Source organism: Leptopilina heterotoma, unplaced genomic scaffold (genome assembly GCF_015476425.1).
Source record: "Leptopilina heterotoma isolate Lh14 unplaced genomic scaffold, ASM1547642v1 Lhet_6, whole genome shotgun sequence".
NCBI lineage: Eukaryota > Metazoa > Arthropoda > Insecta > Hymenoptera > Figitidae > Leptopilina > Leptopilina heterotoma.
In genome coordinates, this window is record NW_025111137.1 from 5499298 (window position 1) to 5520895 (window position 21598).

General features: G+C 32.4%; 1 protein-coding gene and 1 long non-coding RNA gene across 4 annotated transcripts; one reads left to right on the forward strand and one right to left on the reverse strand.

Annotated features, from left to right (window-relative positions):
- The first annotated feature begins 1995 nt into the window (after positions 1–1995).
- LOC122509172 lies at positions 1996–12334 on the forward strand. 3 transcript variants are annotated; one of them, XR_006302319.1, is made up of 4 exons: positions 1996–2405; positions 3601–8740; positions 8833–12165; positions 12236–12334. It is a non-coding gene; the product is annotated as an uncharacterized LOC122509172 (long non-coding RNA). The 3 variants fall into 3 exon arrangements; XR_006302318.1 differs by having other exon boundaries at positions 2000–2405; positions 3601–3813; positions 8491–12165; XR_006302317.1 differs by having other exon boundaries at positions 3601–12165.
- Positions 12335–19446: 7112 nt separating this feature from the next.
- LOC122509160 lies at positions 19447–20921 on the reverse strand. Its single transcript, XM_043622983.1, has 2 exons — positions 20853–20921; positions 19447–20752 (listed from the first exon to the last, which is right to left on the reverse strand). Exon 2 carries the CDS (start codon positions 20712–20714, stop codon positions 19485–19487), a length of 1230 nt encoding a protein of 409 aa, XP_043478918.1. The 5' UTR covers positions 20715–20752; positions 20853–20921; the 3' UTR covers positions 19447–19484.
- Positions 20922–21598: the final 677 nt, after the last annotated feature.

Here is a 21598-nt window from a genome sequence, read left to right on the forward strand (position 1 = left end):
GAAAAGCAAATTATGATTTAGTCCTTAATCTTAAATACTACCATAAGTAATTGAATTATATACTATTAGAAAATAAAGGCGTAAAGGAACAATTAACAGTAAGTATAAAAAAAAACTGAAATTCCAATTAGTAGAATATGTCTCTTTTGGATATATAGTAATTATAATTGAAACACATTAAATCAAGTTTGCATTTGATTAAATTTCCATTTGACAGAACTTTCATTTGAAATAACATTCTATCCAGTTCATTTTCCTAGTGAGTTTCCAATTGAAATACACTATAGATATATAGAGGACGAAAATGTCAACTTTTCACAAATAAATTTGAATTTCGCGCACAGTTTTGAATTAAAGGACAAAATTTCAATGACGTTATCTATATAACTACTATACCGACTGTACATAGATTGGAAACTCATGCGCAAAACAAATTCGATAGAAACTTATGTGGGCAATGAAATAGAACTTGTATATTAGAAAACAAATCGGAATTTAATTTGCTTAAAGTCGAAAATGAAACTAAACTCTGTAAGCTTGCTAAGGATCAACAGAGTTTATGATAAAAATTTCAGATTAATAGTTTAGTTGAGAAAATTAAAAATTGTTTCCTTATGAACTATATGCTTTGAAATATATTCATAAGTTTCAGATTTCATAACAATTAGAGAGTTACTACATTTAGGACAAAGGAAATGTAAATAATATATTTATAAATAGAAGAAAAACTAAAAATTTTAAACTGATTTAAGGAATAAAGTCTAATAAAGTAATAATTGTGTTTTTAAAGTAAAATAATGAAAGTCGGAAATATTAGAGGAAAATGAGTTTAAGAAAATTACATTAAAAGAAAGAGTCATGAAACTATATGATAAAAATAAGATTTAATAATTTCAAGAAAAATCGTTCGAGAGAAGGAAGTAAAAATTTAATAATAATCTGTCTTTCCGATTGTAATTTTTCATTTTTCTGTTTAATACTGATTTTAATTAAGATCGAGTAATTTAGGATTTTAACATTATTTATATTTCCCACAATTCTCGAGAATCTCCCGGGACTGAATAAAATTAATATCAAAACTTTATATAATGAAATTTTTAATTAAAATTTTTTTTTCAAAATTTAAGAAGGTCAGTGCAATATGGCTAATGATTTTTTTAAATTCATCGTATATTCATTTGAAACTTATTATTACTTGGAGTTTACTGAATTCCTAAAAGCAAGCACAAAAAATTTGAAAAAACAAAAATGTGCAAACTTAATCCGAATTTGAGTAAACTTGCTAATGACAAATAGTTAAACATTTTATACTAATTTGGTTACACGAATCAATAAATACTGTATATCCATGTGTTCTAAACAATGTTTTGTATTTATAATTTTACAAAGAAAGTTTAAAAACTACAGTTAAGTAGATTAAATGAAATTAGAAGTTATGAATGCAGAAAGAAAATTGCAAAAAGAGTAAAATAATGTATAATAAGCCCTTAAGATAAAAAGAATAATAATACTTTAATATCTTAGAAACACTTTCAATAGAATTTCAGGTTAATTTTTCCGGAAAAATAGAAGTGTACTCAATCATTAATTTTAAGTAGCTTGAAGTTCAAATGAGGTGGGAGCTTAAAGTAGTAGTTAAATGTAGATGGGGTCTAACGAGCCTTCCGTCTGGACGTTTTCACAATATTTGTTTTTAAACTTCTGAGATTCTTTAATGAGTTCAAGTTGACTTATGAGCAAACTACCATGCAAGTCTAAAAAGAAGCGAAGAAAAAAAAAATTGTTAGGAGATTTCGTTAAATTTCGAGTTTTGATAATAATGACATAGTTTTATCATTTTCTTTTTTACTTTATGTCATCGTTAGAACACTTTTTTCTCAATAAAATCACAAAATTTATTGCATAAACACACGCAGCATGTCGTTTTAGAATTTTGTAATTAAATTTTTGCATATATGCTAAGTGGTTGTGGAAAATTTCCCTCAGCGAAATCGTGACAACTTATGGAGGAGAACTATTTTACCTTATTTTTCTACCTAAACTATGATCATCAAATATAATGTGACTAAAACATAAAAAAAAGTGAATTTCTTAGGTTCTAGTAAAATGGATTTGTATATACACGCAAAGCTATGTGGTTTATATATGCATGATGTAAATACACACATACATAAACTTTAGTGTAATTTGTACCCACGCCACATGAGCAACCTGCACTTATTCACTAGTAAAGAGCGAGTCGTGGCCCCGTATTTATCTGGCACTCGTGACACGATAGCGTGAAACACTGCCACGTCGAACATTCGGGCAATGAGCCACGCATTATTATAGTACGGGCCCTTGTTTCTGTCGCACTTTGCAAATCCAGAATGCTGCTGCACATGCACAACCTTGTATACCACCTCGTGAGTACTTTGGCACTCTGGAATTAATTTTCAACCTCTCCAGTCTCTTAACAGAGCCTCGTTTATCAAATTGCATCTAGAGCACGCATTCAGTGCTTTATAATGGAAATATAATAGAGAAAAATAGTTTTACGACAAAATTTTCATGAAAATATTTTTTTTTTGTGAGAAGTGGAAAATCTGCATAACAGGATACCTGGAATTAGTGTTTCTAAGATTGTGAGGCACTGGGTGCAATTATTCTAATTGACCTACTAGAAAAAAATTCCCTTAGGATAAGACCGCGAATATACATAAACAAAAACTTATGATTTATTACTTTCTGATAAAAAAGACCTTCAAAGTCATTAATAGAGATCCGTTACCAAATTTAAAACCTTAAACTTATAAAATTTTAAAATATCTAAATAATAATGATCTGCTTTATAGAAAATTAAGTGACATTGAACTCACGCAAACTAATACGAATCTCTTAAAAAATTTATGGTTTAGCCAAGGTAAATAAGAATAACAATCCTGTAAGACTTGTTGTTTTTACTATTAACTCACCAACTCATTTTTTATCCAAACAATTATTTACACTTCTTAATAATTCTATAAATAAACCAAAATCATATATATGCAATAGTTATGATTTTATAAACAAAATTAAATTTTTTTCTATTCCTGATGATCATATTTTAATTAGTTTAGATGGTTTCTCTTTGTTTACAAATGTTGGTATTTGTAATTAATCCTACCGAGTTCTTGAGAAACAGTTTAGTCGTCGACTTTTATGTACAACATTGGAGAACATTTTGTATACCATGAGCTTTTTCTTACTACTCTCCACGTCATTTGTCACGACCTTTGAACTTCGAAAGCCCTCTCCAATGCTACATTCATGCAGTACGAATGAAACTTTGCCAAGTTTGCGTTTACACTTCAGAGAATTGCTCACCAAAAATGCTACATCCCCTAAATCTTTTCACAGAATTTGAAGCGTTGTGAATTCAAAGATCTGTTTTTTTAAATTTAATGTAAAAAGTAATAGAACTTTTTACCAATTTCTAATTTTAATTTATAAATTTTATCTCCAATAATTTCTGCTTGTAATTAGAATTCCAATTTTTCCAGCGTTTCATATGATCGACCTTTGTAGAAAATTGTAAGATCCCCTTTAATATTCATAGAAGCAAAATTCCAATATTTTCAGGAGGTTGCACTGCCGTTTTTAAATTCTATCAAGTCAGTGGCCGAGAGGAATAAAAAAGGGAAGAAAAGTAAGGCCTAGAAGAAGAGCATACATCAAACCGAGCTCACAAAGACAGGAAGCGTTTGAGCTTTTTTTTATATATTGCCGTAGCTATACAGTAGAGGCTCATGAGGCGTAACCTGGGTTTCAGACGAGACGCTCAGCGAATGTGGGGTAAATACGAATAAAATATCAATAATATCGTCGATACGTCGGCCCAACGCTAGAGGAAAGAGATAAGGGTTCTTGGGAAGTAGTACTGTACGCAAACACGTAAAAGCATGTACATATAGTATATATTTCGACAACTACGTTTCTTTCCACTAACGTTACTGTGTACAATACGATGCTTGAAGATTTATACAGAATATTTTTACCGTCAAAAAGTGCGGTCGAAGCCGACCTCTTAGACGATGTTGGATATACCTAAATGTACATTCAGGTTCTCCATTATATCAAGGGATATATGCATTCGCGTGTACCGAGAGGATAGCTTCATAAAAAAAAGATAGAAACTGCGGAAAACCGCCTTCGGTGCACTTGCATGATGCCGCTCAAGTCCTCAGAATCCGTCGAGTAAAGCCAGTACTTATTGTATTTTCGTGTATATACTTTCCTTACAAGAATATGAAACACGTGCACTCTTCGGAATCATGTATTCTTTAAGAAAATCTTTCAATCCAACTCAAAAACCATTTCAAGGGGTTTCAATAGTATTAAAATATTCCACATTGCAATGGATGTTTATAGATAAAATTGTTTTTTTTAAATATTTTCTTATATACATGTTAGAAAATCGTAATGCTAATTGAATTTATGCTCCATGAATTTAATATTTACAATTTTCTTTATTTTTCCAAAGGCATCGATACGATAGTTAAATACATTAATTTATAAAATATACTAATTACAGTATGTAATTATTATAATAATGAAATAAATTTATCAATTTATTTAGGAAATATTTTAAATGACTTAACATCTGGATAAGTAATAGATTACTTATCCAGATGTTAAGTCATTTAATATACAGATCTGTATATTCATAGTCCATTACGTTGTGTCCACAAATTAATTATTATATTGATTATCAATATTATTATATTCATTATCAATATTACTATATATTGATTTTATCAATATTATTATATTGATTTTTTTTGTAGTCGGAAGTAGAAAATCTATAAATTTAGATACCTGGTTAGATAAATCCAGGTTATGTGGGGATGACCGCTCTTGTTCTGATCGACCCACTAAAAACCACTCCCGTCTTGATTTGGGATACTTTGATCCACCTGCAGCACTACCGTCAGGCCTTAAACTTCGCAAGAGTTGGTCCACTTGTCCTGCTCTTTAATTTTCCATTTATCCTCTCATGCAATGTCTAAGCAAGGACGGAAGGAAAAGCTAAATGTTTTCCTCCCCCACGCTCACACACTTCTGAGCACTGGATTCTTCCGGTCAACCTCGTATTTCGTCTCTGATATCTTTTCCCCATTAATTTAAATAATGAAGGATTAAATATGTCTCCGCGAGTCCAGGTTTTGAACCTTGTAGCTTCCTGATCCTACGACGTGGTTAGTTTTCTCCTTCCCGTCCCGTCGAACTTCTTTTCGCATAAGAAGCAACACAGGCTCTTTTTAAAGTCTGCTATCTTGTGGTCGGCTTCTCCGCACTTGAAGCACGCAGCTGACCTATCTACCGATTTACAATCTTTGCCTATATGACCATAGTCAAGGCTCCTATGACACCTTGTGACCATAACTCTTTTCCTCACTGGACAAGACAAAAAGCCAACCCTTATGTATCTGAGACGTTCCAGATTCTCTGCATCTTTCTGTGTGGTTAACAATAGCGAGCACCTAACACCTCGTTTGTTAGGTCCCAGGTCAGTTATCTTTCTTCTTCCTACTGGCATTGCCGAAACTCTATCCAGAGACTACAATCTGTACCTCACCCAGGTCACCAATCATCCTAGTCACCTCGTTGATGAAGTTCTCCTTATCAGAAGAACCTCTAAGTTTGATAAAGAGGTCCCACTTTTTGGTGGGTAAAGCTTCCACACAGATTGTATTGCTTTTTTCTGTGTTTACCTCCTCACGGATCTTTCCTAGAACTGCTGCGAACGTCGAACCCTTTAGCCACCTTAACAATCATTGATGACCTTTTCTGTGGCCTTCCTTCTATCTGTGTTTGGTCCTTCGGCTTTTTTGGAAGTCCTTCATTCTTCTTTGATTTTTTATTCAACTCAGGACTGTTCCTCTTCCGCTTCTGACCTACCAGGACGACATTTATTAACACTACAGCGTTTAAGCGGTCGCGTCTCACTCTTCGATCTTGTCTTGATTCCTCTGACCACACTAATTGTTTGTAGAACCTCTACCAACAATCCTCTATCTACTCTTTTTTGCAGCTGCGTGCTTCTTCTTAATCTCCTGTATGAGCGTTGTTATGCTTTTCAGTCCGTTTTTAATCGTCATATTGACGTTTTTCTGGACATCACAGGACTTCAGCATCTTAGTGGCCTCGTCCTCCATTCTTTGAATACAAGCTGCTTCTTCCTCCAGAAGACTTATAGCTTGTTCTCGATCTTTATTACAGCAAGCAATGTCATTAGCCAAAGCATTACTGAAGACAGAAATGCAGCTGGCTTGACTTGTAACGCTGCTCGTACTTCCTCGTCTATCTACTCTTTCCAAGACAATTTTTGGTACCACCAATGATTATAAATATTATTATATTGATAATCTCCATCGATGGTTGTCCACTGACAAACATAATAGATGTCATCGATATTTTGGGCAGTGCTTGTCCACTGCCAAACGTTACTGTCATCTTGGATATGTTTCGTAGACCTTGTCGTGGTCGCGGAGCTTTTCGTGGAAACGTTAGATCCACAGACAATCGTATAAGGAGAGAGAGAAAGTGGAAGAGCAAATTCATCTAGCCTCTTGAGTGTTAGTAGCACAAAAAGTGCGATTAGTCTGGTGCCTTCAGAGTAAGATGAGGAGGTTATAATAGAGGATCGCGAGAAGTGCGAAGTATTAAAAGCGGGAAGAAGCTATTATGCTTCTTCAATTAGAGGACGAAGTGTAGTGGGTAAACTTCGTAAGAAGGTGAATCCAGACGTCAGTCACATGCGCATTTTGGGGCAAGGCCAACAAGAAAGAGAGACCTCTTTATACAAATCAGAGTAGTACCGTCGGTGGACCGAAGAGTTACTTTACTGTCTTACACAGAAAGCTGATGTGCAGCAGAGGCTGCAAGATGTTCTCTAGAAGCAGAAAAGTAGGAAGATGATTGTCTTAGGACCAAATAAGCGAGGGATGAAGCTCGCTGTTGTGATCACCGAACAGAATGTAGTGGATCATCTGGTGAAATTGGGGTACATCCAGATTGGATTTATGAGTTGCCCAGTCAGGAGAATGTGTATGGTGGTACGATACCTTCGTTGTCCTGGACATGACCAGATAGGATTAGTTTGTAAGGCAGCTAACAGATCGAATTTGTACTTCAAGTGTGGATTAGTCGATCATAAGTTTGCGAACTGTAAAAGGAGCCCAAGCTGTTTTCAATGTAAGGAAAAGTTTGGAGAAAGCGTAAGCCTCGTCACAGGCAGTGAAGGATGCCGCTTCTTCAGGTCGGCCCTCGAAGAGGCCAAGAATTCGCTAGAACTAAGAACATATAAGACTAAAAGAAGAATTTATGGAACTGTAGATAGGAGCGTTAAGTAGTGTCAGATAGTTCAATTACATAATTATAGTTGATCTACGTGTCTATTGGCTTAGCTCTATGACTATAAGATCTGTAAGATCTTACATTAATTATTTTTTCACTTTATGTAATAATTTCGATTTCTCTTCTAATTTTTTCTATTGTATTTTTATTTATATTATCTAATATAGTTTTATTTTTTAATTCACTTTCCATTTAGAGTTAATTCTCTTCTTTAAGTAGAGAAGCTCAGGATTTAAGAATCGGATTATACTGAAAAGATAAGATTCTAGTGGTTACAATCCCTTTTTTGAAAACGACACACTGTGAAATAAAGTGTACCTTGTGGTTGCTTATAATTTTAGTTTCCTCATTGAGATTAGGGTAGTTTACCTACTTAGAGCTGCTGAAGTTCCCTAATACGGATCATCAATTAAAAATTATAAGATTGAAGAATGTAATTTATAATTATAAGTTCCCAAAAAATATTACACTGGACAAATATAATACAGAAGTCTTGAAATTAAAAATAGATTTGTTTTATAGAGACAAGATTTGTGGAAGTTTAGGCTGAGTTACCAATATTCAGAAAATCAATGTAACTGATTGAAATGATATTAAAAGTTAATAAAAGGGAAAAATTAATCTAGAAGTTTTTACAAATTCGTTAAATAAGTAAGATTACAACACTCTATAATAAGATTAATCTCTATTATCTGTAGTTTCGGAGATTGAAACACTTAAACAGAGTGTAGTAAATATCCGCCTACATAGTCATAAATATTTTTCCAGCAAAAAATAAAAAGGGGATGAAAAGTCGATGGATCCTTCCCCTTTAAGATGTCCATTAATTTTTTATCTAGACTTATCAAATATTTATTGACCATTTAGTATTTATCTTCTATTAATGACACTTAATAATTATCGTCTATTTTCAAGTACCCCTTCCTCCATCAAAATTATTTGAGTAAAAACTAAAGTTTGTATAAGTGCAGAAAAATAAATAGACTTTTATTATCTTTAAATATGTAAAATAAAATATTTTATTTTAATTTTAATTAAACAGCTTACAATGAATTACAAATGTGGGATATTACTTTTGTTTTATGTTGATACTAGCAACTTTAATATTTTAAGGTAGCTTTTCTCCAGAAACGTGAAGGAATGGCTTAATGATCCTTAACGATGCTACAACTTAGAAGGGACTAGGAGACAAAATTTTCAAGATGACTGGGCTATCATGGGAAAGTGATCTCGTTAAGAAAGTGGGAAGTTAATGATTATTTGCACTAGACAATGTGTGGATTACAGAACAATAATCTAGGGGCTAATTTTGGTGACGTAAACGATCTTCCTTCGTAGAAATTTTCTTTATTTTCGAGAAAAGGTATATTTCCAAGTATTTTAGGTTGTCTCTGTTATCTAGTCACTGTGTTATAAAATTGTAGTTTATAGAATAATATAATTTTTACTTTCAAGCTTTGTTTAAATACAGCTTTTTGGTGGTAATTCACTTTTAATAAAAAAAAGGGAAATCTCGGACTGTTACATTACATAAAATCTGTGTGAATTGCTAACGTAAAACATGCGAAGTCCTGAGGGCAATATCAAAACCCGTATTTTTTCCTCCATATATATATATGAGACGCGTTGATATATCTCTGCATTTATTAATAATAAATTTTACTCCGTGCGGTGAAAGGCGCAAGAGCTTCCGGACGAAAATTGATTGTAGAAACAGGCGGATTCCGCATACTGTCAGCGGAAGTATAAAAATCCACATTCCCGGACGCTATCATGTTTTCTATGAGAGAGAAAAAGATTGCAATGACTGCAATGAAAGAGAGAAAGAAAGGAGGAGAATATAGAGGCATTTGAGATCGACTGAAGAGGAAATAAGAGGGTGTCTTGGGGACGTCGTATAGACGGTTGTGTATTAGTGGATGAGATGAGGGTACGAAAACGAGGGTGAAAATGCGAAGGGAAACTTGAATGAGGAACGAAATGTTGCTCGAAAATCCACTGTGGTTAGTGGTTCTGCTTTTTTTTATAGAGAATGCCCTTTCTGTCACGTTAAAGGCTCATTAATCGAGGAAATGTAGAAGAAATCACAAATGTCTTATTAGAGATCTTTTATCTCCATTAAACAAAGTGTGTATAAAAAAAAATTTAAAGTGTTTTTTAACTGCATTTTATCGTTCATTTTCATTTTTCATTTGCATTTTTGAGAATGATCAGATTTTACAAAAATCTAATAGACGTTATACAATACAAAGTCAAGTAAATATCTTGAACACAATAATAAGGATTATATTACCAACCTTTTAATAAATTTGACATCGTTTAAGAGCGATCTTCTTAGTGACTTTTTCACAAATTAATTTGTATCTGTGTAACAGAAAGTCATATATTTTCTTGAAGATTCAATTACGTGATATGAAAACTACAATCAAGTTAACAGACTAATTGGTTTAGGCAGACTTCCTCTAGATTATTTGTGTTGAGATCAATAAGCCTCCTAAATTTATAGAGCACGAAACAAATGGGCTTGAAATCAACGTGGTATTTATCTAAAAATTTAAATTTGTAAGGCAACAGACATTTGGATGAATCATCCAGTTCTTTATAATCGTACTCAATTTACACTTTATTTCTCAGTCGTATAGTCACAATTTTTCTTTTCCCTTTGTAATGAATGTTATCTTGGTATTTTTTTCACAACATAGCTTAATCTTAAGCATATATTATTTAAATGTAGGAGAAGATGTTCTTGTAAAGACGCGTTTAAAACGATTTACATGAAAAAAAGAACGTCAAAAGTTTTCTCGACCCATTTCGTGAGATAAAGCAAAAACAGACTAACTGGATTGTTGTAGAAATGGGCAGGGCTTTGTCGCGAGCTTTATAATCACATTTGAGAAAATTATCGTTCGCGAGAGGATGAGAAGCTTTCTTTAGAGACAAGCGTATCACTATATGTACGCAGCTTTTCCGGGCAAGCATTGTGGTTATGTGTTTTCTCGTAAAACAACGATAAACTTTCGAGACGACACTAACGCGGGCAAAAGATCGAGGTTAACTGGTGAACATTTTTGCCTAGCGTATTTTGGTGCTTCTTTTAAAATTTTTTTCGCTCCAACAGTCACTGGCAACCAAAATGGCTCTTTGTGTTTGTGGAAATGTAAACTATATGAATATTGTATTTTTAATTTCAAAAGAATTAAAGAATAAAGTTTTTGTTATTTTCTTTCGTAAATTATGGATTTTTTGATAATTCGTGGTGCATTATATTTGGATGTGAATCTCGAATATTCAAGAGCGCCAAGAAGATGAAAACTATTTTGTTTTGGTCCTGTTCTGTCATCGCATGGAAGACTATAGATAAAAATATAAAAATTGGGACGTCTTAAATTAAATCAAACTTAAATAATAATTCTTGAACAATTAAAAGATTCACTTTTGCATTTGTCAAAAAATATTTAAAGTGTATCTGTTTAATATTTGATACATTCGGTAGTACATTTTTATATTTTAACCTCGTTTTCTTCAATTCTTTATCTCCAGACATTCTTTTCGCGACTTTTTTCTTCAACTGGCAAAACGAATCCGATTTGGTGGGACGCGAAAAATTGATTTACTTGAGAAGTTGCAAATGTGGCTGAAGAAAAGTCGGGTCTCTCTCATGTCCGTCTAACATCGGTGTTCAATGACCCGAAATACTGCAGTTTCGTGAACTTCGACTTCCTTCCAGAGAGACCGATAAAAATAGAAGAAAAGTATCCTTGAATTCTTCCACCGCATATTCTCTAGGTGGACATTGATGTTACTGCAAAGGTGACGAAATATTTAATGGCTCGACGAAAGTCAATATTGTCTTTTGCTTATACATTTGCGTCGAAAGGACCTCATCGATCAAATTCACAATCCCCCCCTTTGCTATATCAAGTCAAGTGTGTTGAAACTGCGATTATATTGATACCAGGATTATGCTTGTCAAAGAGACAAAATTAAAAAGGGGAAAATTTCTTATTAAAACTGTTTGTCAACTTAGTTACAAAAAGGATAAGCTAATCCGTAAATCTTTGCAGATTTAAAATATTAAAAATTTTAAATCTCCCAGTAACCATTTATTCACTTTTTTCGACAAATTCGCGTACCGTTGAATTTTAAATGCTATTTATTCATTCCTTGCTAAATTATTCATATTGGAATTTATGAATATTGAACAGAAATTAGATGTACGAAAGAAAGAAATTTTTTGAAATATGATGATACTTTTTGCAAGATAAATATAGTATTATAAATTACTTTGCAATGTTCTAAAAATAATTATAAAAACTCGATACACAATTTTCTATTTTTTTTAATTTTGCAAGTGTCACGTCATCGTGACTTTTCTTAAAATTATATGTAAAATATTGTGTACTTATATGTCTATCAAAAACCTTTTTGTCAGTCAAGATCCGCCACCGAAATTATACTCATCGTCTTTGTAAAAATTATATCAGTGCTGTTGAGCGAATAAATTCTGCTCGTATCCAATTTCTTGACTCCTGGGCACTCCTTTCTAAATTCTACGTTACCCTGTTTATAAAATAACCAACGCTCAGACAACACACATCCAACGTTTCGGTAACGCTCAGACAACCCTCATCCAACGTTCAACTAACGCTTGGGAAGCGTTACTCAACGCTCAAGGAACTTTCCATCAACAGGTCGTGCCAAGGATCAACCAGGATTGGGCCACCCTCACCAATCAATAGTTTTCCTGCATCCAATTGACTTAAGTCTACACAAAGAATACACTTATAAGTAAAATAGTTTTTATCTAAAATCTTATATTTGGGTCCTATTATTATTTTAACTGATTGGTTTTTTTCAGTGTGGAAATCAATAGGACGGACCAAGTTCGAGTTGTCAATTCCAAAGATTCTTGTCAAGGTTCATTTTGTAATTGAGAAAATAAACGTGTCAGCATTCAGTCTTTAAGCTTTTATTTTATGAAGCCTGTTCCTTTAGTTCAAAACCGTCGGTTTCGTAAATAAATCAGGCAACTAATTAAAATAACTAGTACTAGTCTCCTTTTGGGACATAACACAAGCACGAAAAACTTCAAAATAAATTGTAATTTAAATTTAATTTACCATGAATATTTAATTAAATTACATTTAAAATTGCCAACACATGGTTGAACAATATTTGTGTGCAACGAATTTAACAATTACTCCCTTAATTGATGAATTTTCACTAACATTCTTCCAATTTCAACTCAAAAGAACTTTATTTAAAATTGTAAAAATTAAATTAAAATTTTGATCACAAAATCTGTTTAATTTCAAGATTAAAACATTGTTTTTGGTAAAGATTAAAATTCGCTGAACTCGGTCGAATCTATCTTTATGATTCTCATTCGTTTTGCACCATTAGGTTCACTCTCGATCCGCAAACTTTTGGCGTCCAGGCGTCGGTCGTATTTAATGAAGAGCTTATATCCGTCATCAAAGTAACTGCCAGTGCTCTAGAAATAAGGCAAAAAATTTATCAAAGGCGAGAGGAAGATTCTATTCTTTCGAACGGTCTATTTCACCCTAGAGTTTTTATCTATGGTCGTCTATATAGAATACGGATTAGCAGCGAATAGTATGAACACAAGGGTAAAGTCCCTTCGTCTTTTCCAATGATTACCCCTATCCAAGGGGTAGCGAGGAAATAAATACAACTTGCGTCTTTCAGCAAAACCCTAGGTGGTCCTTCTGTTTTGTTTGAAGACGCTATTACCATCATCTGCCCTTGGCAATCTTGTCCTCTCCTGGCAACGACAACGTCTTTTCAGTGATTATTGGCATTAACTTTCGAAGGGAATATAAGCGCGCTAACTTCTTTCATGTTAAAAATGATCAGTTCGTTAAACTTCGTTTGTAATTTTTTAAGAAAACCTTTCGCATCTCCTAAACGTGTTTGGAAGGTTTTTTTTGTAATAAATTGTGACGTAATTTTTGAAAGTCTCAAAATTTGTTTTTTATATTGTTGTTTATACGTCACACATTAAACCAGAATTTATTGAACATTAAAATTAATCAGATGGTGTAGAAGTAATGCAAGTTTGTTTGGAATTGGATGATAAATGAAATACGAGCATGAAACGGAAGCGTCTTGAGTACAAGATGGTGTATGTATCGACGTTCCAAATCGTCGAATCGCTTTCTAATCTGGCACGTAATCCTTTCTAATCCAAAGGATATCCGGAGGGATCCTCGTGACCCAACCATCTATTTCTAATGCTCAGTAATCTCTTGCCTCGGGTACAAGATCCTAACCTACTGCAACTAGCCTACTCGAACCGATAGCTATTACCTACTCACCGGATTTCACCCCTAAATTCGACCATTTGCCCATTCACCTATCGGTGTCAGTTTGAATCAGCACTACAGATCCTCAAGTGTTGTCGTTATCTACAATCTGATCTCTTGATGGAGATAGAGACCAGAACATGCAATTGCCTTTACCAGTTGTGTAAACTTCCTCATAAAATAATGGAACACATGAAGCACTATTGGTTGCATTTAAAGTAACAAAAACAAATGTTATAATAAAGAAAATACAGAATTTGCAATAAAAAATTTTTAAAAATGAAATTCGACATTTTTTAAAAAATAACAACAGTTTATTTTAAAGTGAACTTTTATAATGAAATTAATTTGCTTTAAATTACCAAGGTTAATTAAATTGGACACTAATTAAGTGAACTTTTGGTGGAAACATAGGTAAGACTGTTATCCTCTTTTCGCGGGGGTTATAGAATGAAACTTGATAAACTCATCTGTGGTTAAGGTCGCGGTTAATGAACCGTGGGGGGTACAAAATAATTAAACAACTTTGCTCCCTTCGCAAAGTTACAATTTGCGTTGATCGAGTACGAACAAGGGGGAGTTAGTACACCATCCCTCTTTTGCAACTTAAGAAAATATACTTTATCATCTATTCATTTCATAAAATGCTCTCATATATAACGTGGAAACTTTACAAATTGTAAATATAACCCGAGGCAAAAGTGGAGAGTTATATTAATACAGCGGTTAAAAAGATGTATAGAGATGAAAATACGACTGGTTATGGTCGTTTCGTTAAAGGGAGAGGAAAATTAGATTGTATTAAAGTACTGGAATGCCAAAATGAGAATTAGAGAGATTCACTTTCGTCTTTATATTAAAGGGAGTCAAATGAAAACAAATTTTATTTTTCATTACAAAATGAGAAATTGTGAAATCTGAGGTAACAGTGTAATCTGTTAACATTTAAATTTGTGATCTTGGCGTTACATTTTTCTCATAATCCCCCGTTTAATGATCACACGTATAAATCTTTATCATCTCCAGAAAAAAATTGTTACGTTCGTAAAAGATGGAACATTAATAGTTACCTTGACCGTACATACATTGACAGAAAACTTATCCAAACTGACACTTTGCTTCTTGAATTTTATGGTTTACCGAACATACACAAGACTTATTTTTCCTTTAGAACAATCATCAAAATAATGTAACATCTCCGCCTCAAATTTTAGCAAAATACATTTATAATACACTGTCCGAAGTTATTGAAAAACTTAAATCATATATTCGGAATGGGGCCCCTTACCATACAAATTAATTCTACCAGTATTCAAGTAGGCTAAAATGCTCATTTGGATCCAAAAAAGTATTTATGGCAGTAGTCTCCTTTAGAAGCCGAAAAAAACGTTTTTTCAGCAATTTTTTTGAAAGGGAAGGAAATGATTGCGGTAAACGAAATTTTTAGGTGATACTATATTTTAGCTTAAAAAAACAATTTTTACTATTAAAAAATATTGAAATTCTTCTAAGTTATAACGATTTTTCTGGGGCGCCTGCAGTCTGCACTTACAAATCGGTGCCGGTGATGGAGGTCGTGCGATGCATCTGAAACAGTCAAACCAAATTTTTTTTTAATTTTTATAAGTTTCTTTTCTATTTGAACTAAAAAAATACCGAAGAAGTTCTAAAATTCCAAATTTTTTCAAAATTTGAAACAAAAATTCACTTTTAAAAAAAAAATTTATTTTAAGTTGCAAAAGAAGTAGTTTAAATAATACTTTTGTCCAACTATTTTAGTTTAAATAGAAGATAATTTAATACTGAAGCTAGATCACTTTGATTTTTGTCGATCGGATAAATGTTCTTTTTGCTATCGCCGGTACCGTTTTCTATGACATGTGAAAATGAAAATTCAAGAAAACACGCTTTAAAGTTTTCGGTCCAAAAAATATAAGTTTTTGGATACTTACACTAATTAAATGTTAATCAGCTATTCCTGGACCATACAGCAATCATTTCTCTTCTTCGAAGAACTCATTTTGGCGGAGGCTTTCTAATAGTCAAGCTGCTCGAGCCTCCTTGCTCGAAAACCTTGAAAATGATGCGAGCCGGTTCTCCTGCGTTATGCGCTCAGCATCGATGTTGTCTGCAAAATTCTTGCATTGCTGACCGATGACAATATCGAGGAGTTGCATAGTGGAAAGCACAGATGCATATGCCTCGTTAAAAATGCTTGCAGCCAAAATTGACGCTATTTCGACAATTTTAGAGCCGGAATTGACGTGTTTTGGGTTTCGGGGCACTGGGGTTTGCCCGAGTATTCACACCTTCTCGACGGTTGGTCACAAAATCTGTATTCTTCGATAGTCTTGGAATAGATTTAAGACAAAAAAAAAGTTGATTTTTTTAAGCCTATAAAGGAGACTACTGCCTTAAAATTGTATTAAATGTCATATTTTTACTGATTTTTATTAAGTTAAAGATTTTTATTAATTTTTATTAAGATGAGGAAAAAATTTAATAAGTCTCTTCTCTAGTCCAAATATTAATCCTGCAATTATTAATACAATGAAGATATAGTAATATTTCGGTTTATTATACAAAAATAGGGTCATTATTAATTTAAGTTGACACTATGTCACAAATGCGTATTTTTGAGAATCAATATTTTTTGCTATGGTTTCATCTAGTTTCCTTTATCGATTATTCATTTTCATTACATTCTAAAAATACTTCTTTAAATTTTCCGAGCTAGCAAACTAATACTGTGGACGCGATGAACTTCTCCATAGTTGGTTGAAAAGTTGAGGGTTGGTAAATTTTATCCCATGGAAAATATCTCATTAATTAATTTTATCGTTAGCATAATTTACTTTTATTATCTCATCCACATTCTTTATGAACTATGGAATTTAATAAGTCACATTTAAAGGTATTTGAGTAAGTCATACGGGCTAAAAATGTCAAGTAATAAAATTACGCCGAACGGTATTATTAATCTTTTGAATCAAATGATTGGTGAATTGTAAGAGTATAGGAGAAGAAGCGAAGTGAATATTATAACATATCTCTGTAACATCAGACATAGATAGCTGTGTCTGGTTGATTGTGGGCTACTTTGAGTGAAGATTAAACCCATGTATCTTCTCTCTCAGAAATACATAGCTATGGAAGATGCGGGTGGACCAGCTTTAGAATGAAGCTCTCACTATATATGCATCAATGCACACAATTGTGCTGGGATAAGTGTGCGACTCATGTAACGAACTCAGCCAGACATCAGAGTCGTGCATCTCGTTGTAAAATGGTACCGAGCAATAGAGAGAGAGAGAGAGAGAAGAACGTCGGGAGAAAAGAAAGAAGGAATGAAAAGAGAAGGGTTGTAGGTTAGCTGGTGAAGAGCTCCCGGCTCTACTTCTTCACTTTGCGTGCACTTAGAATCCGCACGACTCACTACCACTGGAAACCAGGTATGTTCCTCCAGTAGAGGCCAGACATCCTCTTTCACCCAGCGCACTCGTGATTCCTCAGCACGGTGCAATGTGAGTTTCAAGTCCCTCGCGGCTAGTGGGTTCTTTGTGTTGTCGGTTGCCTGGGCAACTCTGACTTTGTCCAGGATTAAATATGTAGTTTCGAATTAGTCCGACACTCGCTTACCGGAAATGCCACTATGCTAGTGCAGAATACCTACGAGTTTAATTATTTTTATTCAAACGTTCCTCCATTGTGTCAGGCTCTTTTGTCAGGTCAAATATTTGCTCTTTTCTAATTTCGGATTTTTACTCACTGGATAAATTGGATTATGTAAAAAAGACTTTACCGTTAATTATGACTATAGAGAAAATATCTTGATAAGCAATTAATTACAAAAAATATAATACATCATGTAGTAAATCATAGTTAAACTAAAATTAAGATGTTTAAAAAAAATCCACATACCAGTTTAGAAGTAATTTCAAACATTGTGCATCTTGAATCAATAAACCAACCTGGGTCGACTCATTCGAATAGTATATCATCTACATATTTTATCGATTATCTTTGAAGCTTTCCATTCAAAAGAAATATGGTGAAAAAAATGCTATAATGTATAAAATAATTTGTCAGATATACAGAAACTACAATACTTTGATTCCGCCTATAAGTTTGGGAATACGATTATAGTTCCTGTTAAATTTTCACTCAATTAACCAATGAAATCTTTTTCCACATTTTCAATGTGCCAAATAGCTATTCTCTTCCTTTCAAAAGAAATTCTTCTCGTGTTGCAATTTAAAATTGGCAGTGGTCTGACACTATTGGAAAATAAAGTTTGAATCTGCGATACTTTTTCTGGACCATCTTCCTCAAATGCCTCTCTCCTTTATTCGCACTCCTTACATACACAAATCTCCTGTAATCCGACGTGCTTGCCAAGCGGAGTGGGAAGTCGTCCGGAGGATGTTAAGGTGGACTCGACTTTATTGCAAACCATGCCTCCGAGATAGAAAGATATATGGAAGAATAAAACCTATAGATACTGAGTAAGTAAATCCTGACTGGACTTTGCGCTTGCAATTTCAAGTACCAAAAATACCAACCCGCACCTTGAAAATTCTCCGATTATTAATTCTACACTAATTTATGGAGAATTGCCAACTTAAATGTTGAAAAGCTCTATTCATTTGCTCAGTCGTAAGATACTTTACTTTTTATTTTACATACGTGATAATTTTCACGAATTTTTAATAATCGAGATAAAATCGATTTACCGAATGATAAAAATACCCGCGTGGAAATGGAAGTATTAATTATTGGAATATATATGGAATTATTAATTACTTCAAACCATGGGCAAAGTATGTCGAACTATGGTCAAAAACCTTTCAAACTTAATCCAAACATCACAACTTTTTAATAATTTTCTATTAATGAATATTCGAAGGTAATATTTAAATTACATAAACTGTTATCCGGTGGAGATTAAAATTTCAGTTATAGCTAAATTTTTAATACCAAATTTAAGTGCATATCACATGGAAAAAATTTATATTTAGAATCGAGTCAATTGAGAAATGAATAATGAATACAATGCTCATTTGACGAACGGGGTCAATTGATAAAGAAGGTGGAATGTCGATGAGAGGGTGCGCAGTTTTATGGAAATCGTCCAAATACCCATGGGCATCGACCCCGAGCAGCGATAGGTTCCCCTACCTCAATTTCTTTCTTTTGGCACGAATTATTTACACGAAATACAGGTATACGCGACTATAGATATTACACTTCTATGTATCTACAACGTCTGTAAAATGCGTCCGTTAGATAAACAACTGCGACATAAATATTTAAATTTCCGCAATTTTTACTACCATGTGGGTATTCATCACGCTTTATCTCCTGAATGACCAAATGAGATTCTTTACTATCGACCTGAAAATGGTGAGACTTTACCAAACACAACAAAATAAAACCATATTATGTCACTATAAAATATTCACCACTCTAATATTCATAATATCCTTGTAGTACAATGAAGATTTAAATGATATTTATTACTATAACTAAATTACTTTAATAATTTAAATTTTAGAAAATCGTTTTAGTTTTCTAATTTCGCATGTCCCAGAGTCCGCTGAAATTGATCAATGCAGTGCAATGTTTATCTATAAATTTATAAATGTAAAATTATCTTATAAATATTTATCCAAATGTAGGAAAAAGAGGTAAGGAATAAGACTACCGAAAAAAAGAAAACACCTATTTGTAGTTTATAACATTTTATTTAACATTTCTATTCAAAAATATGCTTCTTATAAATTATTTTTCATTGTGATTGCAAAGATGTAGACTAGTGCCATAACCTAATAATTCATTAAGAAATTCGATTAGATTCTCTGTATTCAACAAATTAGTCGTGCCAATAATTCTCCTAATTTCGGCATAACTGTTTCGAATAATAATCAATTGTAAATTGCAATCATTAAGTAAACCATTATCTTTCCAAATAGATAATTGTGCTTGCAATCTTCTTAGTTCACGTCTTCGAAAATAATAATTCTTTTCAGAAGCGATATTCTTAAGTATATTCCTTATATCCTTTTGTAATTTATCAAATGACGTTGTTAAAGACAACTTTTCTCGAAATTCATTTAGATAAATCTTCGAATTTTCGGAAATACTTGGACGCAAATTTAGCAATTCTTTATTTTGAATACTTTTACAATTGCTGATAGCTTGAGAAATATTAACGTCGATATTAGACGTAACTTCACCTATAGCGTCAGCTCTCATAAATAAGCCAATTTGATTAGTATGTTTTGTTAAATATTCTATGAATCCTTTTGTTATTTTAGACATTGCCAAGCCACTATCGGATAAATACTGATATTTCAATTTTTCTGTTATAAATTTCGTGTCCAATGGTATTGAGTTTAAAACAGTTTTTTCCCCTTTTGAAAAAATGACTGCCATACTTGAATAATAATTTCTCAATCCCATTCCAAATAAATTTTCTAAAGCTCGTAATACTGATGTAAACTTTACAGGATTGTCCTGAAGGATATCAAGAACATCAACAACTAATATAATTTTTACGGATTTAACAAATCTTATTAATTGATAGATATAGAAGGCGTTAGTGATGTCTTGAATTGGTCCTCTATTGTCAGCAAATCCAGCAACATCCCAAAGAATTAAATCTTTATAAACTTTTGATTCCCATCTTGTAGGAATTGTAGTTGTCGATAGTGTTCCATGACCTATATTTGGACCTAAAGATTTTTCGTCTTCTTTTTCTATTAAATTTGGATCGTATTTATTATAATTTACAGCCTTTAATTTTGTTCCAATTAAGTAATTAACTAATGTACTTTTTCCAGCTCGTGGTTCACCAATACAAATTGTAACATCTTCATTTTTTGCATACTTTGACATATAGTTCGCAGATTCTTGAAGAGCTGATTGTAATTGATTTATATCACCTTCAGTGGCACTCTCACTATTCACCATTGACAATACATTAATTAATATTGATATTATTCGCCTCATATTATTAACTATTCTGATTCTGATACTTTTTTTTACTTCTGAAAAACAAAAAAAAGATTTTTAAATAATTTATTGTGAGGGGAGTATTACTTAGCACATGCGCAACCTAATTATAAATAAATAACAATTTTTTCTCACCAAACTTGAGTGTAAAATTTCTGTACACTTGTAAACCGTGCAGCCTTCTAATTTAAATATAAATTTTTTACATTTCTTAGAAATAAAGATAATAATAAAAGTTGCAAACATGTTATTTTATTTCTTTAAGAATGAGTTTTTTATAACTTGATAACCTTCAACTATTTAAAGGTGAAGTCTAATTTTTCTAATATAACATAATTTTTGGTAATAGTTGGAAAATTGTTATCTTATAAATAAGTATTTAGATAATATAATTTTGATATTTTTTAAAAAGGGACAATTTTATTTATACCTAAAAATTAGACGCCAAAAAATGGTTATTTACACATTAAATAGAATTTTGTTTATTCTAATAAGAAATTTTCTTTAGGGCTTTCATACATAATATTATAAATATGGAAAACTTAGTTTTACATATAAATAAATTGACATATTTTATGTGTTTGTCATTTTTATGTTCATTTTCTGACATCTTAAGGATGACTTTTTTTATGTCTAACTACAATTTTTTCAGTTTATAAAACGATTCAAGACTTTGCATCTTATGTTTAAAATTCTTTTCAGAGAATTTTGATTAAAGTAACGTTTTTTTAAATTTGCTGATAATTATGAATATTGTTTAAATGCCAATAAAGAAATATTAACTTTAATTAGAATTGGAAAAACAGTATTAAATGTAAATTAAACTACTTCTGTAAGTAGTAATAATGTAAAACATTTTCTAAGCCACTTTATTAGTAGCA